We start from the raw sequence: 21,118 nt of genomic DNA, 5'->3' as shown, positions 1-21,118 counted from the left end.
TGTGTGATGCGGAATTAGATGTAATTCCTTTGGCTGCACGTGTGCACAGCGTGGCGGTGTTGACACGCCGCTTGATTTGGCTGAAATGTTGGTCTGTGGACCAATCTTCTCGCAAAACTTTATCTAATCTGCCTTATACGGGATCTCGCCTTTTTGGCGACTCCCTGGATACGCTGATTAAGGGGATCTCTGGGGGTAAGAGCACGCTCTTGCCCCAGTCTCACAAGGCTAAGGGTGCTCAAGGTAAGAAGCATGCTTCGTTTAGGCCCTCTCAGGGGTCTTTTCGTGCCTTTCGGTCGCACTATAAGGGCAAGCCCTTCAAAGGTCAGGGCTCCCAAAAGAAGCCGTGGACAGGTAAGCAGAAGTCCGGCCAGTCTGGGTCCGCTGCCCATAACAATGCGCCTGAAGGGACGCCCTCACCCAGTTCTGGGGTGGGGGGACGTTTTCTCGGTTTTTCTCAACCCTGGCTGGCCCGCATTCGGGACAGGTGGGTTCAGGAGATTGTTCGGTCCGGGTACAAGATCGAGTTCCTATCTCGGCCGGCGAACAGGTTTTTTCCCTCAAATCTTCAACTGTCTCCGGAGCGTTTGCGGGATCTGCACCTGGCGGTGCGAGACCTGCGGGCTCAGGGAGTGGTGGTTCCGGTACCTCATCGGGACAGATTTCGGGGGTTTTATTCAAATCTGTTCACTGTGCCCAGGAAGGAGGGCAAGGTACGTCCAATTCTGGACTTAAAAGCTCTAAACCGCTTTGTGCGGGTTCGCAAGTTCCGCATGGAATCCCTGCGGTCGGTGGTGGCTGCTCTAGTTCCGGGAGAATTCATGAGGTACCTTCGATTCGCCATTGCGGAGGATCATTACCAATTCGTGGCGCTGCCTTTTGGTCTCGCTTCGGCTCCGCGGGTGTTCACCAAGGTGCTTGCACAGGTTCTGGCCTTATTGAGAGCCCAGGGTATCTCAATCCTGGGGTATCTGGACGACATTCTGGTTCGGTCTGCAACCAGTCAGGGTCTGGTGAGGGACCTGTCCGTCACAATGCAGACTCTGCAGGAGTTTGGTTGGACGATAAACGTCCCAAAATCGACGCTGTGCCCATCGGTTCGTCTTCCCTACCTGGGAATGATCCTGGACTCTGTTCAGGCGAAGGTCTTCCTACAGGAAGACAAGCTCAGGACACTTCAGGACAAAGTCAGGTCCCTTCGGGACGTTCCGTGCTCATCCCTCCGGACGGGCATGAGGTGTTTAGGTTTGATGGTCTCGGCCTTCGAGGCGATTCCCTTTGCCCAGTTTCACACGAGGGGTCTCCAGGCGGAGATCCTGTCCAGGTGGGACGGGCGACCACTTTCTCTGGATCTTCAGATCTCGTTGAGTCCTCGCACCACAAGGAATCTTCTTTGGTGGCTGCAGTCCCCGGCGGTGTCGGGGGGGCAAGTCTTTTCGTCCGCTTTCGTGGACGGTGATCACCACGGATGCCAGCCTGTCGGGCTGGGATGGTGTTCTGGGCGTTCTGTCCGCCCAGGGTACTTGGTCGGAGGGGGAGTCCTCCCTTCCGATCAACATTCTGGAATTGCGGGCGATAAATCTCTGCCTTCGACATTGGACGGACAAGCTTCAGGGCCGTCCGGTTCGGGTGCAGACGGACAATGCCACAGCGGTGGCCTACATCAACCACCAAGGGGGCACCAGGAGCGCCCGAGCGGCTCAGAAAGTAGCCGACATTCTGTCTTGGGCCGTGACGCACGTCCCGGCGATAACGGCAGTTCACATTCCGGGGGTGGAGACCTGGCAAGCGGATTATCTGAGTCGCCAGACTCTGGACCAGGGGGAATGGTCGCTCCACCCGGATGTCTTCCAGATGTTGTGCGCGAAGTGTGGTCTCCCAGATGTGGACCTGTTCACGTCTCGTCTGAACTACAAGGTGGGAAGGTTCGTGGCAAGGACGCACGATCCTCGGGCGGACGCGTCAGGCGCGTTAGTGGCTCCGTGGCATCAGTATCGACTGATGTATGCATTCCCACCAATTCAGTTGCTATCCCGGTTCCTTCGCAGGTTGTCCTCGGAACCGCTCACGGTGATTCTGGTGGCGCCAGACTGGCCCCGCCGGTCTTGGTACGCAGACCTCGTGAATCTGGCGGTCGACGCTCCATGGCGTCTGCCTCTTCGAGCAGATCTTCTGTCTCAAGGACCGATATTCCATCCTGCTTTACAGTCGCTGGCTTTGACGGCCTGGCTGTTGAAACCGAGGTCCTGAAGGATAGGGGTCTCTCCCCGGAGGTCATTCATACTTTGATCAACGCTAGAAAGGCCTCTTCGGGGAAGATTTATTACCGTACTTGGAAGGCCTATTTCGCCTGGTGTGAGTCCAGGGGGTATTCCCCCCGCTCATACTCGTTGTCTAGGGTGTTGTCTTTCCTTCAAACGGGTGTGGACCAGCGTTTGGCGTTGGCCACGATTAAGGGTCAGATTTCTGCGCTGGCCGTTCTTTTTCAACGCCCTGTGGCGTCTAATTCTTTGGTCAGCACCTTTTGTTCAAGGGGTGCGACACCTGGTCCCTCCTCGGAGGGAGCCTTTGCCTCCGTGGGACTTGAACCTTGTTCTGTCCGTGTTACAACATGCTCCCTTTGAAAAGATCAGGGAGATCTCATTGCTTCTGTTGTCTAAGAAGGTCGCTTTTTTAGTGGCGATCACTTCGGCTCGCAGAGTGTCGGAGCTGGCAGCCTTGTCCTGCAGGTCTCCGTATCTGGTGCTTCACTTGGATAAGGTGGTCTTGCGACCCTAATCCTTCTTTTCTTCCGAAAAGGATCTCGGAATTTCACCTCAATGAGGATATTGTCTTGCCTTCACTTTGCGGGAAGCCTAAGCATCCAAAGGAGGTGGCCTTACATTCCTTGGATGTTGTTCAGGCGATCAGGGTTTACCTGTCAGCGACTAAATCTTTTCGCAAGACGGATTCTCTCTTTGTCCTTCCTGAGGGACCTCGGAAGGGCTTGGCGGCGTCGGCTTCTACCATCGCCAAATGGTTCAGACAGACTATTGAGCAGGCATATGCTTTGAAGGGAAAGGTTCCCCCTATGCCTGTGAAGGCGCACTCTACCAGATCTCGGAGTACGTCTTGGGCCTGTCATCATCGGGCTTCTGTGGCCCAGGTGTGTAAGGCGGCGACTTGGTCGTCCGTTCACACCTTCTCAAAGTTCTACAAAATGGATGTTCAGGCATCGGCAGATGCTTCCTTTGGCCGCAAGGTTCTTAGTGCAGCAGTACCTTAGGGTCCCTTGTTTTTTTTTTTTTGGGCCCTTGACTGTTTGGGATGTTTTTATCCCTAGGTTATTGGTTCTTCCTGGGTTGTTGCTCCTGTTGAGCAAAGTTTTTTTCATGCTGCCCAGCTGGTTTCCTTCCTTTGGTAAGGTTCCTTTCTCTACTGTGGGTCCTGCGTTGCCTTAGGCGCGGCTGCGTTTCCCACCCCTCATGTATACACTGCTTTGGGACGTCCCCATAGTGACGAATATGGAGAGGCGGCGACTGTCGGAGGACGTAAGAGAAAACGGAATTTTTGTAAAATCTTACCTGTAAAATTCCTTTCTCTGAGTCCTCCGACAGTCGCCGCCCCCACCCCTCTTTTGGGGTTTATGTACTCTACTGCTATTCTACTGAAACTGAGGTATGGATACAGGAAGCAGGAGGGTATTGACTGAGGGGACCACCCCCTGGGGGTGGGATATGTTAAAGGCTTTAATATTGACATATTCTGTTGCCTAGCCACTCCTACGGAGCAAAGGTCAATTACCCCATAGTGACGAATATGGAGAGGCGGCGACTGTCGGAGGACTCAGAGAAAGGAATTTTACAGGTAAGATTTTACAAAAATTCCGTTTTTTTTTTTTTATGAGGAGGTAAGTACAACCTTGGACAGAGGGGTGGCTGTGGAAATAGTATACTTGGATCTTGCAAAAGCGTTTGACACAGTTCCCCACACACACAGCTAATGTGTAAAGTCTACAGGCTTGGAAAGATCAGTTTGCAAATGGATAGAAAATTGGCTAAAAGATAGAATTCAGAGAGTATTGGTTAATGATTCTTACTCTGAATGGTCTAAGGTTATCAGTGTTGTACCCCAAGGCTCAGTGATGGGACCCTTACTTTTTAATACCTTTTATAAATGATATATAGGGTCTGGGATTAAAAGTACCATTTCAGTCTTTGCAGATGACACCTAGCTTTGCAGTGGAATAACTTCCTTACAGGATGTCTCTAACTTACAAGCTGACCTTAATGCACTGTTTCATTGGGCAACTATGTGGCAAATGAGGTTTAATGTTGCTAAATGTGAAGTTATGCACTTGGGGGCTAAGAATATGCATTTATCATGCATACTAGGCGGAGTAGAACTGGGGGAATCCATAGTGGAGAAGGATCTGGGTGTTCTGATAGATAATAAGCTTGATAGCATGCAATGCCGTGCTGTGGTTTCGAAAGCAAGCAAAGTCCTTTCTTGTATTAACAAAGGCATGGACTCCAGAGAGAGAGATATCATTTTACCCCTGTACAAATCATTAGTAAGACCTCATCTGGAATATGCAGTTCAGTTTTGGGCACCAGTTCTTAAAAAGGATATCGGGGGAAATGGAGGAAGTTCAGCGAAGGGCAACCAAATTGATAAGAGGCATGGAGGAGCTCAGCTATGAGAAAAGATTAGAGGAGATGATCCACATGTATAAATACATAAGGGGTCCATATAGTGAACTTGGTGTTGAGTTGTTCACTTTAAGGTCAACACAGAAGACAAGGGGGGCACTCTTTACGTCTAGAGGAAAACTGATTTCGTCTCCAAATATGGAAAGGTTTCTTCACCGTAAAAGCTGTGCAAATGTGGAATAGATTCCCTCCATAGGTGGTTCTGGCTAGCTCACTAGATTGCTTTAAAAAAGGCCTGGAGTCTTTCCTGGGTCGACTTAATATAAGTGGGTACTAATCATTATAGGTTAAGTTGATCCAGGGAATATCAGATTGCCTCTCGGGGGATCAGGAAGGAATTTTTTTTCCCCCTGCTGTAGCAAATTGGATCATGCTTTGCTGGTGTTTTTTGGCCTTCCTCTGGATCAATTGCAGGTATATGGGATTGTTTGATTGGGTTTTCATTACTGTTTTTCTTTTTTTTTTTATTGCTATTGGTTGAGCCAGATGGACTTGTGTCTTTTTTCAACCTGACTAACTATGTAACTATTGCAATAAGTTTCCATCTCATATGTGGTGCATTTCTTTATAATAATAAAATACATTAATGTAAAAAGAATTGGCTGATTACCCAAGGGTCAAAGACTACCGCGCCGCTCTCATCCAAATACAACAAATGAATCCAATTTAATACATATTACAGTATCTCACAAAGCTACTGTGTAAATTTGCTGTCCCCTTAAAATTACTTAACACACAGCCAATAAATGTCTAAACCACTGGCAACAAAAGTGAGTACACCCCCAAGTGAACATATCCAAATTGGGCCAAAAGTGTCAATATTTTGTGTGGCCACCATTATTTTCCAGCACTTCCTTAACCCTCTTGGGCATGGAGTTCACCAGAGCTTCACAGGTTTCCACTGGATTCTGCTTCCACTCCTCCATGACAACATCACAGGACTGGTAAATGTTGAAGACCTTGCGCTCCGCCACCTTCCGTTTGAAACATGCTTGGCCAGTCCATCACCTTAACCCTCAGCTTCTTTACCAAGGTGTGTTTTGGGTCGTTAAAGTGTTTCAATACTGCCCTGCGGCCCAGTCTCTGAAGGAAGGGGATCATGCCCTGCTTCAGTATGTCACAGTACATGTTGACATTCAAGGTTCCCTAAATAAACTGTAGCTCCCCAGTGCTGGCAGCACTCATGCAGCCCCAGACCATGACACTCCCACCACCATGCTTGACTCTAGGCAAGACACACTTGTCTTTGTACTCACCTGGTTGCCACCACACACACGCTTGACACCATCTGAACCAAATAAGTTTATCTTGGTCTCTTCAGACCACAGGACATGGTTCCAGTAATCCAAGTCTTTAGTCTGCTTGTCTTCAGCAAACTGTTTACGGGCATTCTTTTGCATCAGCTTCAGAAGAGGCTTCTTTCTGGGATGACAGCCATGCAGACCAATTTGATGCAGTGTGGGGCTTATGGTCTGAGCACAGACAGGCTGACCCCCTTCCACCTCTGCAGCAATGCTGACAGCACTCATATGTCTATTTCCCAAAGACAACCTCTGGATATGACGCTGAGCACTTGCGCTAAACCTCTTTGGTCGACCATGGCGAGGCCTGTTCTACATGGAACCTGCCTTGTTAATCCGCTGTATGTTCTTGGCCACCGTGCTGCAGCTCAGTTTCAGGGTCATGGGAGTCATGTTATAGCCTAGGCCATCTTCATATGGAGCAACACTTCTTCTTTTCAGATCTTCAGAGTTCTTTGCCATGAGGTGCCATGTTGAACTTCCAGTGACCAGTATGAGAGAGAGAGAGCGATAAAACCAAATTTAACACACCTGCTCCCCATTCACACCTGGGACCTTGTAACACTAATGAGTCAAATGACAACGGCTGATCTATGTGTTCCCTCTACTGAAACTCCTGCTGAGGCTTCTGTGCAGAATAAGGTTGGTCGCCGATGCTCCTTGAAGTCTTCCTCTCAGGGAAGATCTGCTGTCTCAAGGGCCGATCTTCCATCCTACTTTACAGTCGCTGGCTTTAACTGCGTGGCTGTTAAGGCAGGTATTGAAGGATAGAGGTCTTTCTGATTCTGTGATTCCTACACTGTTGAAGGCCAAAAAACCTACTTCCAGGAAGATCTATCATCGAACGTGGAAATCGTACATGTCATGGTGTGAATCGCTGAAGGTGCATCCTCGCCTTTTTTCAGTGGCTAGGATTTTGATCGTTCTTCAAAAAGGGGTTGAACAGCGGTTGGCTTTGGGCACTATCAAAGGCCAAGTGTCAGCTTTGGCTGTATTTTTCCAAGACCCTTTAGCTACGCATGCCTTGATATGCACTTTTATACAAGGGGTTCCCCATATGGCTCCCCCGAGGCGTTTGCTGCTTCCTCCGTGGGATCCTAGTTTGGTATTGTCTGTTCTATAAAAACCTCCTTTTGAGAACGTTAGGGAGATTCCTCTGCTTACATTGTCTCAGAAGGATGCCTTTTTGGTGCCTTCTACTTCTGCCCGCAGAGTATCTGATTTGGCAGCGCTGTCTTGCCATTCACCTTATCTGGTGGTCCACAGAGATAAAGTGGTACTTCAACCTCATTAGTTGTTTCTTCCTAAAGGTGGTTTCTGATTTTCATCTGAATGAAGACATTGTGCCACCTTCACTCTGTCCTAAGCCCAAGCATTCTAAGGAAATTGCTTTGCATTCTTTGGATGTGGTTCAGGCATTTAGTTTACCTGGCGGCTACTGAATCTTTCAGGAAATCAGACTCTTTGTCCTCACCAAAGGACCTTGAAAGGGATTGGCTGCCACCATATCCAGATGGATTAGGCAGACGGTGGTAAAGGCTTATTCACTGAAGGGTCTGGTTCCACCTTTCCCTGTTAAGGCACATTCTACTAGGGCGCTGAGTGCCTCTTGGGCTTTTTGCCATCAGGCCTCAGTTATGCAAGTTTGCAAGGCGCAACTTGGTCGTCAGTGCACACGTTCACAAAATTCCACAAGGTAGATGTGTTGGCATCTTCGGATTCCTCTTTTGGCCGCAAGGTTTTGCAGACTGCTGTCTAAAAGGGAATAGATTCTCTTTGAGGGTGTATGTTGTTTCTAGTTGAGCTCCATGCTACCTGGTTTGCTAGGTTTAGCCTTTGGAGAATTACGTTCTTTGCATTTTACATTCCAACACTGCTTTGGATCGTCCCAATGGTCAAGAAGAATATGGAGCTGCGTCTTTTCAATGAACTTCAGAGAAAATTTTTTTTTACGGTAAGTCAAAAATCCAGTTTTTTTTCTGGTTGCTAAACGAACGCCTTTTCTGAGCCATTGACCTGAAAAATTCAAAAATCATTCTGAGTTTTTTTTAAATACAAATACAGTAAACCCCCCTCCATTGCGGGGGTTACGTTCCGGACCCAGCCGCGAAAAGTGAAATTCTGCGAAATAGAAAAACCCTATTAAAATGCATTGTCGGCATGTTTATTTTACTGTCACTGTACGTGTAGAAGCATTTTAAGGTCTTTAAACACACTTTTAAAACAATAGAAACTCATTTAAACACATAAAAGATACTGAGAGACATAGCAAGAGCTATGGAAAACACAAAAATATTCAATTTTTAATGATTTATATAGTAAAATAACATTACAAAAAAAAACGCGAATTACCGGGACCGCAAAAACTGAACCGCGATGGAGCGGGGGATTACTGTAGTCCTTAGTGGAATTAGTGTGTGTGTGCATGTATGTATGTGTTTGTTTATATATGAAGAATGTGTGTGTGTGTGTGTATGTATATGTGTGTATGTATGTGTGTGTATATATATATATATATATATATATATATATATATAATATATATATATATAAAATGGTTTTTCTTTGAAGTTGTTACAGAGACTACTGGCAGCGTGTCTGGACTGAGCTTAACATCAGAGCTAAATGAAGAATTGAATGACCTGATCCAGCGTTTTCATAACCAGCTGCATGATGTTCAGGTAAGATGGATATGTTTCTGTACAGGATAAAATGTCTCTCATTGCTAATGTTTTAGGACTTAAATTTTTCAAATATTGCTCTGGTATTACAAGCTTCTTTTTTTTTTTTTCTTGTCTTAAACCTAAAATGTTGTTTAGATTGACTGACTGTATTTGGATATTGGTATTTATTTCTGTTGGCTTGTATTTGTGACCTGCGTTTTTTCTTTTCATTTTTTTTTTTTACTTTTAGAGTCCTCCAGTACCTGATAATAGAAGGCAAGCAGAGAGCCTCTCCCTTACAAGAGAGGTTTCTCGAAGTTTAAACTCGTCTATTTCTGAACCAGTTTTAGAGGACAGAACCCCGCTCTTTAGTAAAGTCGGGGTACTGTTGGAAAAGAAACAGAAAACGGACTCTATTTTAGGAGAACACCACACACTACAGGATCACCATTTAAATAACACTGCATGTGAGTAAAGAAATTCATAATGAATGTTATTTTTTTGTGGTCAGGCAAACACAAAAAATGGGACATAATAAAACAGTGGCACAGCAGAAAAGTGGTTGTAAACACTCTCATATACCCAGTGAAGTGAGTAGCTTCAGATAAACCGAGATGGGACACATCTTCCTACATAGGTTTTACTTGTTTATCTGCAGTCCTCTCTTCTCTACATCAAGTGCTGAAAATCCTTCTGCATCTGTCAGTATCATGGAGGAGGAGGTGAAGAGCTGCAGTTAGAGCTTTTGTAAACTGTGTGAGCGCTAATTGGTAAAAGGGGATGGACCCCCCTTCCCCTTCACACATGGCTCAGGAACTAATAGAAATATACAGAGCTGTGTCCTGAATAGACCAGCTGTGTGCTTATCTCCCCCCCCATCACAAATGTATCTTGTGCTTGGGAAAACCTCTGAGGTGATGCTGATAACAGAGGAATGAAAACCAGTGAACAACGACACTTAGAGCTTTGCAGAGAATTAAGTAAATACTCCAGCTCTGTGCTTTGTTCAGGTATCATGACAGGTTTACAAGCACTTTTAAAAATATCAATTGTGATTTTTTTTCTAGAACAGCATTTGTTTGGAAGCTGGACATGTCAAATTATCTTCCAATAGTATATTTCAACTCTTGCTTTTAGGTCAAGACTTTCCTGTTTCTAGCTCCCTTGTAAAACAACACGAGTTTTCTCTTCTATTTCAGTTGTAGCTTTGTGCTGCTTATAGTACAGGTGCAAATCTTGTGCACTGTATTAATGCTTTAATATACTATACTAGTAAGACACCTGTAGTTTGCATATAGGCTTGTGGACAGCTTGGTACACCACTTCTTATTTGTTTTAAAAAAAAATTGTTGTCTTTAGCTAGTTTTCTGCTGCTCTGCAATTTTTTCTTCAGTCGTTTTTTAGGTGATACCACTTTTCTCTGGGCCATAAGTAGGTATGCCTTGCCTGGAGGAAGTCGTGTCTCCTCTGCTAGCTATACCCCTTATCCTAACCACTGTCTATTCTCTAGGAGATGGGTTGTAGTACACTATTTAAGTCCTTTTTTAGTTTTTTTCTCTCTATCTTTATTCAAGATTTTTAAGGTTGGAATAAAACGTTTCTCGTTAATTGTGTCACCTTTAGAGTCGGTTCACACTACTGCGACCTGAAAGTCGCACAACACAGGTCACAGTCAATATAGATGAGGATAAGACTTTGAGGTGACTTTCGCTAAAGTCTGATAAAAGTCACCTTGAAGTAATACAGGAACCGTTTCTAAAGTTAGAGTGACTTCAGTAGTGCTAATTAAGACAGCTCTCGTTGACTAACATTGGATTTCACATGTCCGATCCCAACTTAGTCGAGGCAGTGTCAAATATGCCTTAATGTGTGCCCTCTGCTGTGCTGCAGTTTTTGTATTTCTCCATTACTTTTGTTTTGATTTTCTCCATTTCGTTCTTTTAACAGGCTCCCCTCAAAGGGGTGTGGATCAAAGGAGCATAAGTTCAGCTGCTTCTGCTCCACAGACCTCTGACAATAGGGCAGCAAATAGCCCTGCAGCAGTGGCTGCTTTCCCTTCTGCTAATTCTATGAATGATAGTGAAGATGAAGAAAATCAAAATCCAGCAGAAAAGCTAAAGTAAGTTTTCCTATTTCTTATTGCAAAATGTCACAATTATAATTTTTGCTGTTGTGCATATATAGCTTACTAAAAATCAATACTCTTAAATGTTTCAAACAGGCCTTTTAATTTAGTAAAATCGTTTTTACATTATTGAATAACAAGTGAATAAGTTGTCAGTGTCTCCAGATAAAGGTACATTATGTAACCTTATTGCTGTAAAGTATATAGAAGCCAAAAAAGCCAATTTTTTTGACAACGTAAGGAGTCTTTAAAACCTCCCATTAGGATTTTTTTTCCCCATATGCCATCTGTATCCTGCTAGGGAGATTTCCCTTCACTTTGTGTCCTGTAGTAAAGGGAATTATCTTACACCATTTTCAACTAAACAAGTGTGCCTATAGGAAGCTTTCCCCTCTGTTCCTGTTCTAGTGGCAACTCAGATTATTTTATTTTTTTTTTTTCCTTCACTTTCTCTGTTTCTATTCACATGTAAAGAGGATTCATCTCTGCAGTGGGGAGGTTTAATTTCTTAACCACTTGACCTCCAGAAGATTTAACACCCTCCTTCATGACCAGGCCTTTTTTTTTTTTTTTTTGCGATAAGGCACTGCGTTACTTTGACAATCGCACGGTCATGCAAAGCTGTACCCAAATAAAATAGGTAATTTTTCCCCCACAAATAGCTTTCTTTTGCTAGTATTTGATCACCTCTGCATTTTTTTATGTTTTGTACTATAAACAAAAAAAAAAGACCGACCATTTTGAAGAAAAAAAAATAAAACTTTGTTTTACTTTTCTGCTATAAAACACATCCAATAAAAAAAAAAAAAAATTTAAATCCCATTCCTTCATAATTTTAGGCCAATATGTATTCTGCATGTTTTTGGTAAAAAAAAAAAAAAACACTCCCAATAAGTGTATATATTTATTGGTTTACCCAAACGTTCTAGTGTCCAAACTATTGGATACATCTATGTAACTTTCATTTTTTTTTATACTTGTAATGGCGGCGATTAGCGACTTATAGCAGGACTGCGATGTTGCGGCAGTCAATTGGACACTAACTAACTGACACTTTTGAAATTTTGCACGAACCAGTGACACTAATACAGTGATCTGTGCAAAAAATATGCACTGTCACTGTACTAATGACACTGGTTGGGAAGGGGTTAAACTTCTAGGGCAATCAAAGGGTTACACGTGTGCTTAGCCAGTGTTTTTGTGTACACAGTGTGCTGCTTTTACTAGGGGAAGAGAGGGATTCTTTTGCCGGCTGTGCAGAGACATAGAATACATCCCTTCCTCCCCTGTGAGAACTGAGATAAGCCACTCCTTCGTTGCCCGGGCGGTGTGTTTGGGATCATTGTCATGCTGAAAGACCCAGCCACAGTTCATCTTCAATGCCCTTGCTGATGGGAGGTTTTCACTCAAAATCCCACGATACATTGCCCCATTCATTCTTTCCTTTGCACGGATCAGTCGTCCTGGTCCTTTTGTAAAAAAAACAGCCCCAAAGCATGATGTTTCCACCCCCTTGCTTCACAGTAGGTATGGTCTTCTTTGGATGCAACTCAGCATTCTTTCTCCTCCAAACATGACAAGCTGAGTTTTTACCAAAAAGTTCTACTTTAGTTTCATATGACCATATGACATTCTCCCAATCCTCTTCTGGATCATCCAAATGCTCTCTAGCAAACTTCAGACGGGCCCGGACATGTCCTGGCTTAAGCAGGGGGACACGTCTGGCACTGCAGGATTTGAGTCCCTGGCAGCGTAGTGTGTTACTGATGGTAGCCTTTGTTACTTTGGGCCCTGCTCTCTGCAGGTCATTCACTAGGTCATCCCCCCCACGTGTGGTTCTGGGATTTTTGTTCACTGTTCTTGTGATCATTTTGACCCCATGGGGTGAGATCTTGGGTGGAGCCCCAGATCGATGGAGATTATCAGTGGTCTTGTATGTCTTCCATTTTCTAATAATTGCTCCCACAGTTGATTTCTTCACACCAAGCTGCTTGCTCATTGCAGATTCTGTCTTCCCAGCCTGGTGCAGGTCTAAAATGTTTCTGGTGTCCTTCGACAGCTCTTTGGTCTTGGCCATAGTGGAGTTTGGAGTGTGACTGTTTGAGGTTGTGAACAGGTGTCTTTTATACTGAGAAGTTCAAACAGTTGCTATTAATACAGGTAATGAGTGGAGGACAGAGGAGCCTCTTAAAGAACAAGTTACAGGTCTGTGAGAGACAGAAATCTTGCCTGTTTTTAGGTGATCAAATACTTATTTACCGAGGAATTTACCAATTCATTAGAAATCCTACAATGTGATTTCCTGGATTCTTTCCCCCCATTCTGTCTCTCATAGTTGAAGTATACCTATGATGAAAATTACAGGCCTCTCTCATCTTTTTAAGTCGCCGCCTCCTCTAAGTCATCACTGTTGGGTATTGACTTCCGCTCCGCAGGAGTAGCTAGGCATAAAGACTTAGTCAAAAGAACAAAGGCATTTGCATATACACACCCATGGGGGCTGTCCCATCTGGTCAATACCCCCCTGCAGTGACTACTCCCAACTCAGTTTTAATCTGCCTAGCGTCAGGAGTGCTGGGGCTACAGTCTCAGCCTATCTAATCTTTTTTTATTTGATTTTCTTTTGAAAATGTCAGTTTTCTCTTACTTTACTAGCTGTTTATTTTGTCAGCTTTAGTTTTAGTCGATTCTTCAAATGAAGATGGATCATGCGGTGCTGGGATTCGGACTGACCGCCCTGGTTCCCCAGGGCAGAGGGTCAGATGGACCCCCAGCCCGCCATCGAGCGTTCGGCTATGGTTCGCCCTGGCACTATGAACGACCCATCCCTGTTCGCAGCAGGGATGCAGCCGTGAGGTGGCTACCTCACAGGGCACATCTGCGATGCTGCAGTGTCATGTCCCTGGCAAACGGCACTCCCTGTCATATGAGGACAGCGGCTTTCCGTTAACAGAGGCACCCCACGCCATCTGGTACAGGTAAGTACTTCTGTGTGGGGCCTCTGTCTGGGGTGGCAGTCCTGTGTTGCTGTGTGTCCCCCATGTCTGTACCTGTGTGACTCCCTGATGCGGTCTCTGCGGGGATCGCTTGAGCATGCGCTGCGGTGCTATATGTTTTTGGGGGTCCCCTTCCCCGTGTCACTTTGGTGCTTGTTGGGGGTGCAGACTGTGTGTGTGGCGGCCGCAGTGGGGTAAATCCACGCGGTCCGCCATTTTAGGTATGGGCAGGCATGTTTGGCTTCTCTATGGGCAATCTACATGCTGTTTTTGGCGCCATCCGCTGCCATTTTGCGGTAGCCGAACGATCGTTCCGACCGCATGTCCGGCGGCCATTTTGGCGGAGCCTCCCATGCAATCCTATGAGGCAGCCATTTTCCCTGGGTCATGCAGCCTATAAGTTCAGCCTACTCTAGCAGCACTTCCTTTTCCTCTGAAGCAGGACACTCGGTGGCAACACTCTGCGGGGCTCTGCAGGTTATTGCTCTCAATATCTTTCTGTATTGTCATATCTGGCTCAGTTTTTTTCTCTCCTGTTTGGGGGTCTTTGTCACTGTAGCTGAAGCGGTGGGCTGCGCACTCAGCGGCGCTCTTAAAGGGACAGTACTAACTTTATTGCACTGTTGTTTTTTTGTCACCTTGAGCAATGGATTCTCAGGACAGCAAATTCCCCCCAGCTCTGGTGGGGGTCCCCAGTTCTCCTGTGGCCCCTCTGAGACCTGATTTGGCCGCTGTAGTGGCGACCTTGGTGTCAAACATGGAAATGCTGATGGCTGAACGTGCTGCTAAAAAGAGGCCCAGATTGTCTCTCTCTTCTGATTCAGATGGTGATATGGCTGCTGCGAGCGTGCCCTTTTCAGGGTCTCGCTCATCCTTGGACCTGCTGGGGTCTGAGGGGGAGGCAGAGGTGGAAGGGGTTGATACCTCTTCCCCGGGGTCGCCTGAGGAGCAGGGGACCATGGATGAATTAATTGTTTCTGTTAAGGAAACACTACATTTGGAGGATGAGCCCTGTCCTCCGGGCGTTGTGTCCTCATTTGGGACGCACAGTACCCGCAAGTCAGCGCAGGTTTTTCCCTGCCCTGCTGAGTTTCATTACACTGTTAATGAAATGTGGCGCACGTTAAAACGTCCATTCCTGGTGCCTAGTCGGTTCAAATTGCTTTATCCTTTTGCACCAGCTACGGAATCACGATGGTTTGTGCCTCCACAGGTAGATCACACTGTGGCCATGTTAAACAAGGCTACCTTGTTTCCTTCTGAGGATACCCCGATTTTCCGGGATCCCACGGACCGACGGCTGGAGTCTCTGGTCCGCCACTCCTATACGGAGGCGGGCTCGTTGCTCAGACCCGTTTTCGCAACCGTTTTGGTGGCTCAGGCGGTGGCTGATTGGACTAAGGTGCTTAGGAGCAACCTCGTGTCTGATGATGATCCGCCTGCCCGGCTGGAAATGGTGGATCAAATCCACCAGGGAATCATGTATATCTGTGTGATGCGGCCTTGAATGAGGCACCTTTAGTAGCACGCCTCTCTAGTGTCTCGGTACTAAACCGGCGACTGATATGGCTGAAGAGCTGGTCGGCTGACCAGTCCTCGCGGAAAACAGTTGCTGATTTTCCCTATGCTGGCTCTCGCCTTTTTGGCGAGGCATTGGATACCCTGGTTCAAGGCGTCACGGGGGGCAAGAGCACCATGCTGCCCCAGAACCCGAAGAACAAGTCCTTTTCGAGGCAAGCGGGGTTCTGCGCCTAGATCCACTCAGGGGTCCTTTCGTGCCTTTCGGAACCAATCCAAGGGCTAGCCCTTCAAGGCCCAGGAAAGTCAGAAGAAGCCCTGGGTGGGTAAGCAGAAGTCCGGCAATGCCGGCTCGGCGGGTCAATCCGCCTCTGCCTGAAGGGGCGCCCTCACCCATTTCAGGGGTGGGGGGACGTTTGCGCGGTTTCCTCCAATCTTGGCTGCTCCGGATATTGGACAAGTGGGTTCTGGAAATTGTTAGATCGGGATACAAGATCGAATTCCTTTCCCGGCCAGCGGACAGATTTTCCCCTCAAATCTTCATTTGCCTCCGGGGCGTCTGCAGGACCTTCTTGCCCAGGGGGTGATGGTCCCGGTGCCTCATTGGGACAGATTTCAGGGGTTTTATTCAAATCTGTTCACTGTGCCCAGAAAGGAGGGCAAAGTGCGTCCTATTCTGGACCTGAAAGCGCTGAACCGCTTCGTGCGTGTTCGGAAGTTCCGTATGGAGTCTCTCCGTTTGGTGGTGGCCTCCTTGAGTCCAGGAGAATTCCTGGCCTCTATAGATCTGAAAGATGCGTACCTGCACATCCCCATTTTCAAGGGTCATCAGTGGTACCTTCGTTTTGCTATCGCAGAGGACCACTACCAGTTTGTGGCGTTACCTTTCGGTCTCGCTTCGGCACCAAGGGTTTTTACCAAAGTGTTGGCGCCGGTTCTGGGCCTGCTGAGGGCTCAGGGCATTGCGGTCTTGGGTTACCTGGACGATCTACTTCTGAGATCGCGTGCCAGCCAGGACCTAGTGCGCGATCTGTCCACCACGGTGCAGACGCTACAGGAGTTCGGATGGACTATCAACGTTCGGAAATCGACGTTGTCTCCATCGGTTCGTCTTCCCTATCTGGGAATGATTCTGGACTCTGCTCAGGCAAAGGTGTTCTTGCCGGAGGACAAGCTCCGGACTTTGCGGGACGAGATCAGGTCCCTCGGGGACAGCCCGTCCTCGTCACTCAGGGCCTGTATGCGGGGCCTGGGGTTGATGGTTTCGGCCTTCGAGGCGATACCCTTTGCTCAGTTTCACACGCGGGCTCTCCAAGCGGAGATCCCTAACAGGTGGGACAGACTGCCTCAGTCCCTGGATCTGTGTGTCTCCTTGAGTCGTCAGACCAGATTGGCTCTTCTGTGGTGGCTCCAGTCCCCGTCGGTGGCGGAAGGCAAGTCCTTCCGTCCGTTGGTGTGGACGGTGATTGCCACGGATGCCAGCCTGTCAGACTGGGGTGGAGTCCTGGGCAACCTGTCTGCCCAGGGCACTTGGTCGGAGGAGGAGTCCTCCCTCCCGATAAATGTGCTGGAATTGCGAGCGATAAAACTCTCTCTTCCAGTGGTCGGACCGTCTTCGGGGCCGTCCTGTCCGGGTACAGACGGACAATGCTACCGCGGTGGCTTACATCAACCACCAAGGGGGCACCAGGAGTGCTCGGGCGGCCCGAGAGGTGACCGACATTCTGTCTTGGGCCGAGACTCATGTCCCGGCGATCTCGGCAGTTCACATTCCGGGTGTGGAGAATTGGCAGGCCGACTATCCGAGCCGCCAGACCCTGGACCTGGGGGAATGGTCCCTACACCCGGAGGTCTTCCAAATGCTGTGTGCGAGGTGGGGATCCCCAGACGTGGATCTGTTCGCATCCCGGCTAAATCGAAAGGTGGAAAGGTTCGTGGCAAGAACGCGCGATCCGCTGGTGGACGCCTCGGATGCGTTGGTAGTCTCTTGGCATCAGTATCGTCTGATGTATGTCTTTCCCCCGATTCAGTTGCTATCCAGGTTTCTCCGCAGGTTAGTCTCGGAACCGCACCTGGTGATTCTGGTGGCTCCGGACTGGCCACGCCGGTCCTGGTATGCCGACGTTCTTCACCTGGCAGTGGCGCCTCCGTGGCGTCTGCCTCTTCGGGAAGATCTCCTATCTCAGGGTCCGATCTTCCATCCTGCTTTAACGGCCTGGCTGTTGAGACCCAGGTCCTGAAGGACAGGGGTCTCTCCTCTGAGGTCATCCCTACCCTTGTCAAGGCTAGAAAAACCTCCTCTGGTAAAATCTATTACCGTACCTGGAAGGCTTATTTTGCCTGGTGTGAGTCCAGGGGGTTCTCCCCTCGCTCGTACTCGGTGTCGAGAGTCTTGGCCTTCCTCCAGTCTGGTGTGGACCAGCGCCTGGTGCTGGCCACGATCAAGGGCCAGGTGTCCGCACTGGCTATTCTTTTCCAACGCCCTGTGGCGACTCATTCCCTGGTTCGCACCTTCATTCAAGGTGTGCGACATTTGGCTCCTCCCAGGAAGGAGCCCTTACCTCCATGGGACTTGAACTTGGTTCTGTCCATGTTACAGCGTGCTCCCTTTGAAAACATTTGGGAAATATCGTTGCCTCTGCTGTCCAAGAAGGTTGCCTTTTTGGTGGCGATCACTTCGGCTCGCAGGGTGTCAGAACTGGCAGCGTTATCTTGCCGTTCTCCGTACTTGGTGATTGACCAGGATAAGGTGGTTTTGCGTCCGCATCCCTCCTTTCTTCCTAAGGTGGTCTCTGAGTTCCACATTAATGAGGACATTGTCCTACCTTCGCTTTTTACAAAGCCTAAGCATCCTAAGGAGGTTGCTCTGCATTCCTTGGATGTTGTCAGGGCGATCAGGGTTTACCTGTCGTCTACGGAATCTTTTTCGGAAGAAGGATTCCCTCTTTGTCCTTCCTGAGGGACCTCGGAAGGGCATGGCTGCATCAGCAGCGACTATTGCCAAATGGATCAGACAGACCATTGAACAGGCTTATGCTTTGCAGGAACGGGTTCCACATATCCCTGTTAAGGCGCACTCTACCAGATCTGTGAGTGCGTCCTGGGCCTATTGGCATCGGGCCTCAGTGGCCCAGGTGTGCAAGGCTGCGACTTGGTCGTCGGTGCACACCTTTTCCAAATTCTACAAGGTAGATGTTATGGCATCGGCTGATGCCTCCTTTGGCCGCAAGGTTCTCAGTGCGGCAGTGCCATGAAGGACCCTTGTTTTTTATGGGTCCCTGGCTGTTGGTATTTGCTTTCCTGGGCTGTTGCTCCTGTTGAGCATTGTTTTTCTGTTGCCCAGAGGTTCTCTTACTGTGCATGTAAGGTTCCTTTCTCTGATGTGGGTACTGCGTTGCCTTTTATACGGTTGCGTCTACCACCCCTCATGTCTATACTGCTTTGGGACATCCCAACAGTGATGACTTAGAGGAGGCGGCGACTGTCGGAGGACGTAAGAGAAAACTGAATTTTTGTAAAATCTTACCTGTAAAATTCCTTTCTCTGAGTCCTCCGACAGTCGCCGCCCCCGCCCCTCTTTTGGGGTTCTTATTACCTACTGCTCTGCTACCAAACTGAGTTGGGAGTGGTCACTGCAGGGGGATATTGACCAGATGGGACAGCTCCCATGGGTGTGTATATGCAAATGCCTTTGTTCTTTTGACTAAGTCTTTATGCCTAGCTACTCCTGCGGAGCGGAAGTCAATACCCAACAGTGATGACTTAGAGGAGGCGGCGACTGTCGGAGGACTCAGAGAAAAGAATTTTACAGGTAAGATTTTACAAAAATTCAGTTTTTTCCCAACTGTATATGTATGTATGTGTGTGTGTGTTTGTGTGTGTATGTATGTGATTCTGCACAGGAGAGCCGTTGGGTAATATCTTTGAATTGGTGACATAATATGCTGCACTAGAGGCCCAGAATGTGCCGCTTCTGTCCTGGCCTGTGTGTGTAGTCCATGCATTTTGTATTATTTCCATTGTGAAATGTAAATGTATACTACACGTAGCTCTCTTTTTGACCTTCATCGAGGTAGGCTTACATTGCATCTTATGTCAGAGTATTTAAACACCTGCTGCATTGTACTCTTTATTTATAAGCTTGAAATTAAACAGGATTTACTCAATTTGTATAATTTATTTAAATCGGAATTCTGGAATACCTACAAAATTTCACCTTTGCAGCTGTAAAGTATGCATGTGAGAGAGCCTGTTGCTAAAAGAAAAAGAGCCCAGTTAAGTAGAAATGTATATTTGAAGATCAGAGCAATAACTTCTACGCAGTATGTGAAAACCTTACAAGAAGACCTGAACAAAATAATGGGGTGGGCAACTACATGGCAAATGAGGTTTATTGTTGGAAAATGTAAAGTAATGCCTTTGGGTGCCTAAAATACGAACACAAGGTACTCACTAGGATGAGAACCTCTGGGGGAATCGAGGATTGAAAATGACCTGGGGGTCCTAGTAGATGACAAGCTCAGCAATGGCATGCAATGCCAAGCTGCTGAAAGCAAAGCCAACAGAGTACTGGCATGTATTAAAAAGGGGATTCACTCCAGAGATAAAACAATAATTCTCCCTCTCTACAAGACTCTGGTCTGGCCGCATCTTGACTAGGTTTGGGCTTCTTGTTTGAGTTGAATGTAAGTTTTAGACTTGAAAATCAGCGAACACACGAACAAATGAGGCGCTCAGAAGGAAGTTTGCCCGCCGATGAGCGCCCCCATAATGTACTGCGCTGTTGCAGTGCATTGATTGCTGTTGATTGGCCAAAGCATGCACCTAACCTGTATGCTTTGGCCAATCGTAGCACAGTGTCCTGTCAAAGGCATGATTGGCCAAATATTGGTTTGAGACGAAAACGAAAGAATTTTGTGTTGGGTAAGAAAGGGCCTTCTATTTTATGTAAAAATAGTCCTGCCCAGAGTTCAGCTATTCCAGGTGGTCGTAATGCTTTAATGTTTGCTTCATGGTTCTGCTCACAACCTTGTTTCTGAAAGGCCCTGTGTTCTAATCCATTGTGGGAATCTGTGATGCACATTAACTTACCCAAATTCACTTGCAGCTGTTATCTTTGCCATTATGTTGTGAATCCTGTTGACTGATATAATGGCTTTTCTTTATGAAGGCCCTAAGCCTCTGAGCATTATAGGCTAATGTAATCTCCTGCACATTCTGAAACAAATGAATTTTTGAGATGGAGCTTTGAAAAAGCCCTGCTGTTTTATTTTGGTCTTTTAGAAAACTGAAAGAAGTTCGGAAAAGGCTTAATGAGCTGCGTGACCTTGTCCGCTATTATGAGCAAACATCTGATATGATGACAGATGCTATAAATGAAAATACTAAAGATGAGGATGAGGAGGAAACTGAAGACTCCTGGATTGAATCTGACCAGGAAGTGAACCAGCCAGTTATAAACATCAGGTTAAGTACCAGTTAAATATAGAAGCTAGAATTATCTGTCAATTTTCATCATCGCAATTTGTTAAGGTTATCCTAGACCTCTGATTTGCACATGTCAATTGAAGTGATAATGTATAGTGACACCTATGCAGGGCTACAAGGACTGGTAACACATTAGTAACTGAAACATGCCTAACAGTAAGAACTGAGCTTGCCGTTTCAATTCCTTCAATCTTTAAAAGGTATTTCAAACCAGATGAAAGTGAGACATTAAATTGAAGTGTCTAAATATGTAATTAGGTTTAGCCAGTATTGTGATCCTGTCAGCTATTCCCTTAACTAATTTTTTACTCTAGTTAAGCAGTAAGCTTTGTCAAGG

At 47.0% G+C, this 21,118-nt stretch overlaps 1 protein-coding gene across 1 annotated transcript in view; it reads left to right on the top strand.

The window, feature by feature from the left end:
• The window catches only part of PCM1 (pericentriolar material 1), a 311,695-nt gene that overhangs the window by 99,817 nt on the left and 190,760 nt on the right, over nt 1-21,118 (top strand). The window contains exons 8-11 of the mRNA XM_082243082.1: nt 8,564-8,673; nt 8,906-9,122; nt 10,603-10,774; nt 20,578-20,760. Coding sequence (XP_082099208.1) covers nt 8,564-8,673; nt 8,906-9,122; nt 10,603-10,774; nt 20,578-20,760 — 682 coding nt within the window. The remainder of the gene's footprint in view (nt 1-8,563; nt 8,674-8,905; nt 9,123-10,602; nt 10,775-20,577; nt 20,761-21,118) is intronic.

The sequence above is a fragment of the Pelophylax lessonae genome, assembly GCF_965119305.1.
Source record: "Pelophylax lessonae genome assembly, chromosome: 1".
In the NCBI taxonomy this organism is placed as follows: domain Eukaryota; kingdom Metazoa; phylum Chordata; class Amphibia; order Anura; family Ranidae; genus Pelophylax; species Pelophylax lessonae.
The sequence above is the reverse complement of the archived record's forward strand: the minus strand, read 5'-3'. Positions and strand labels throughout refer to the sequence as shown.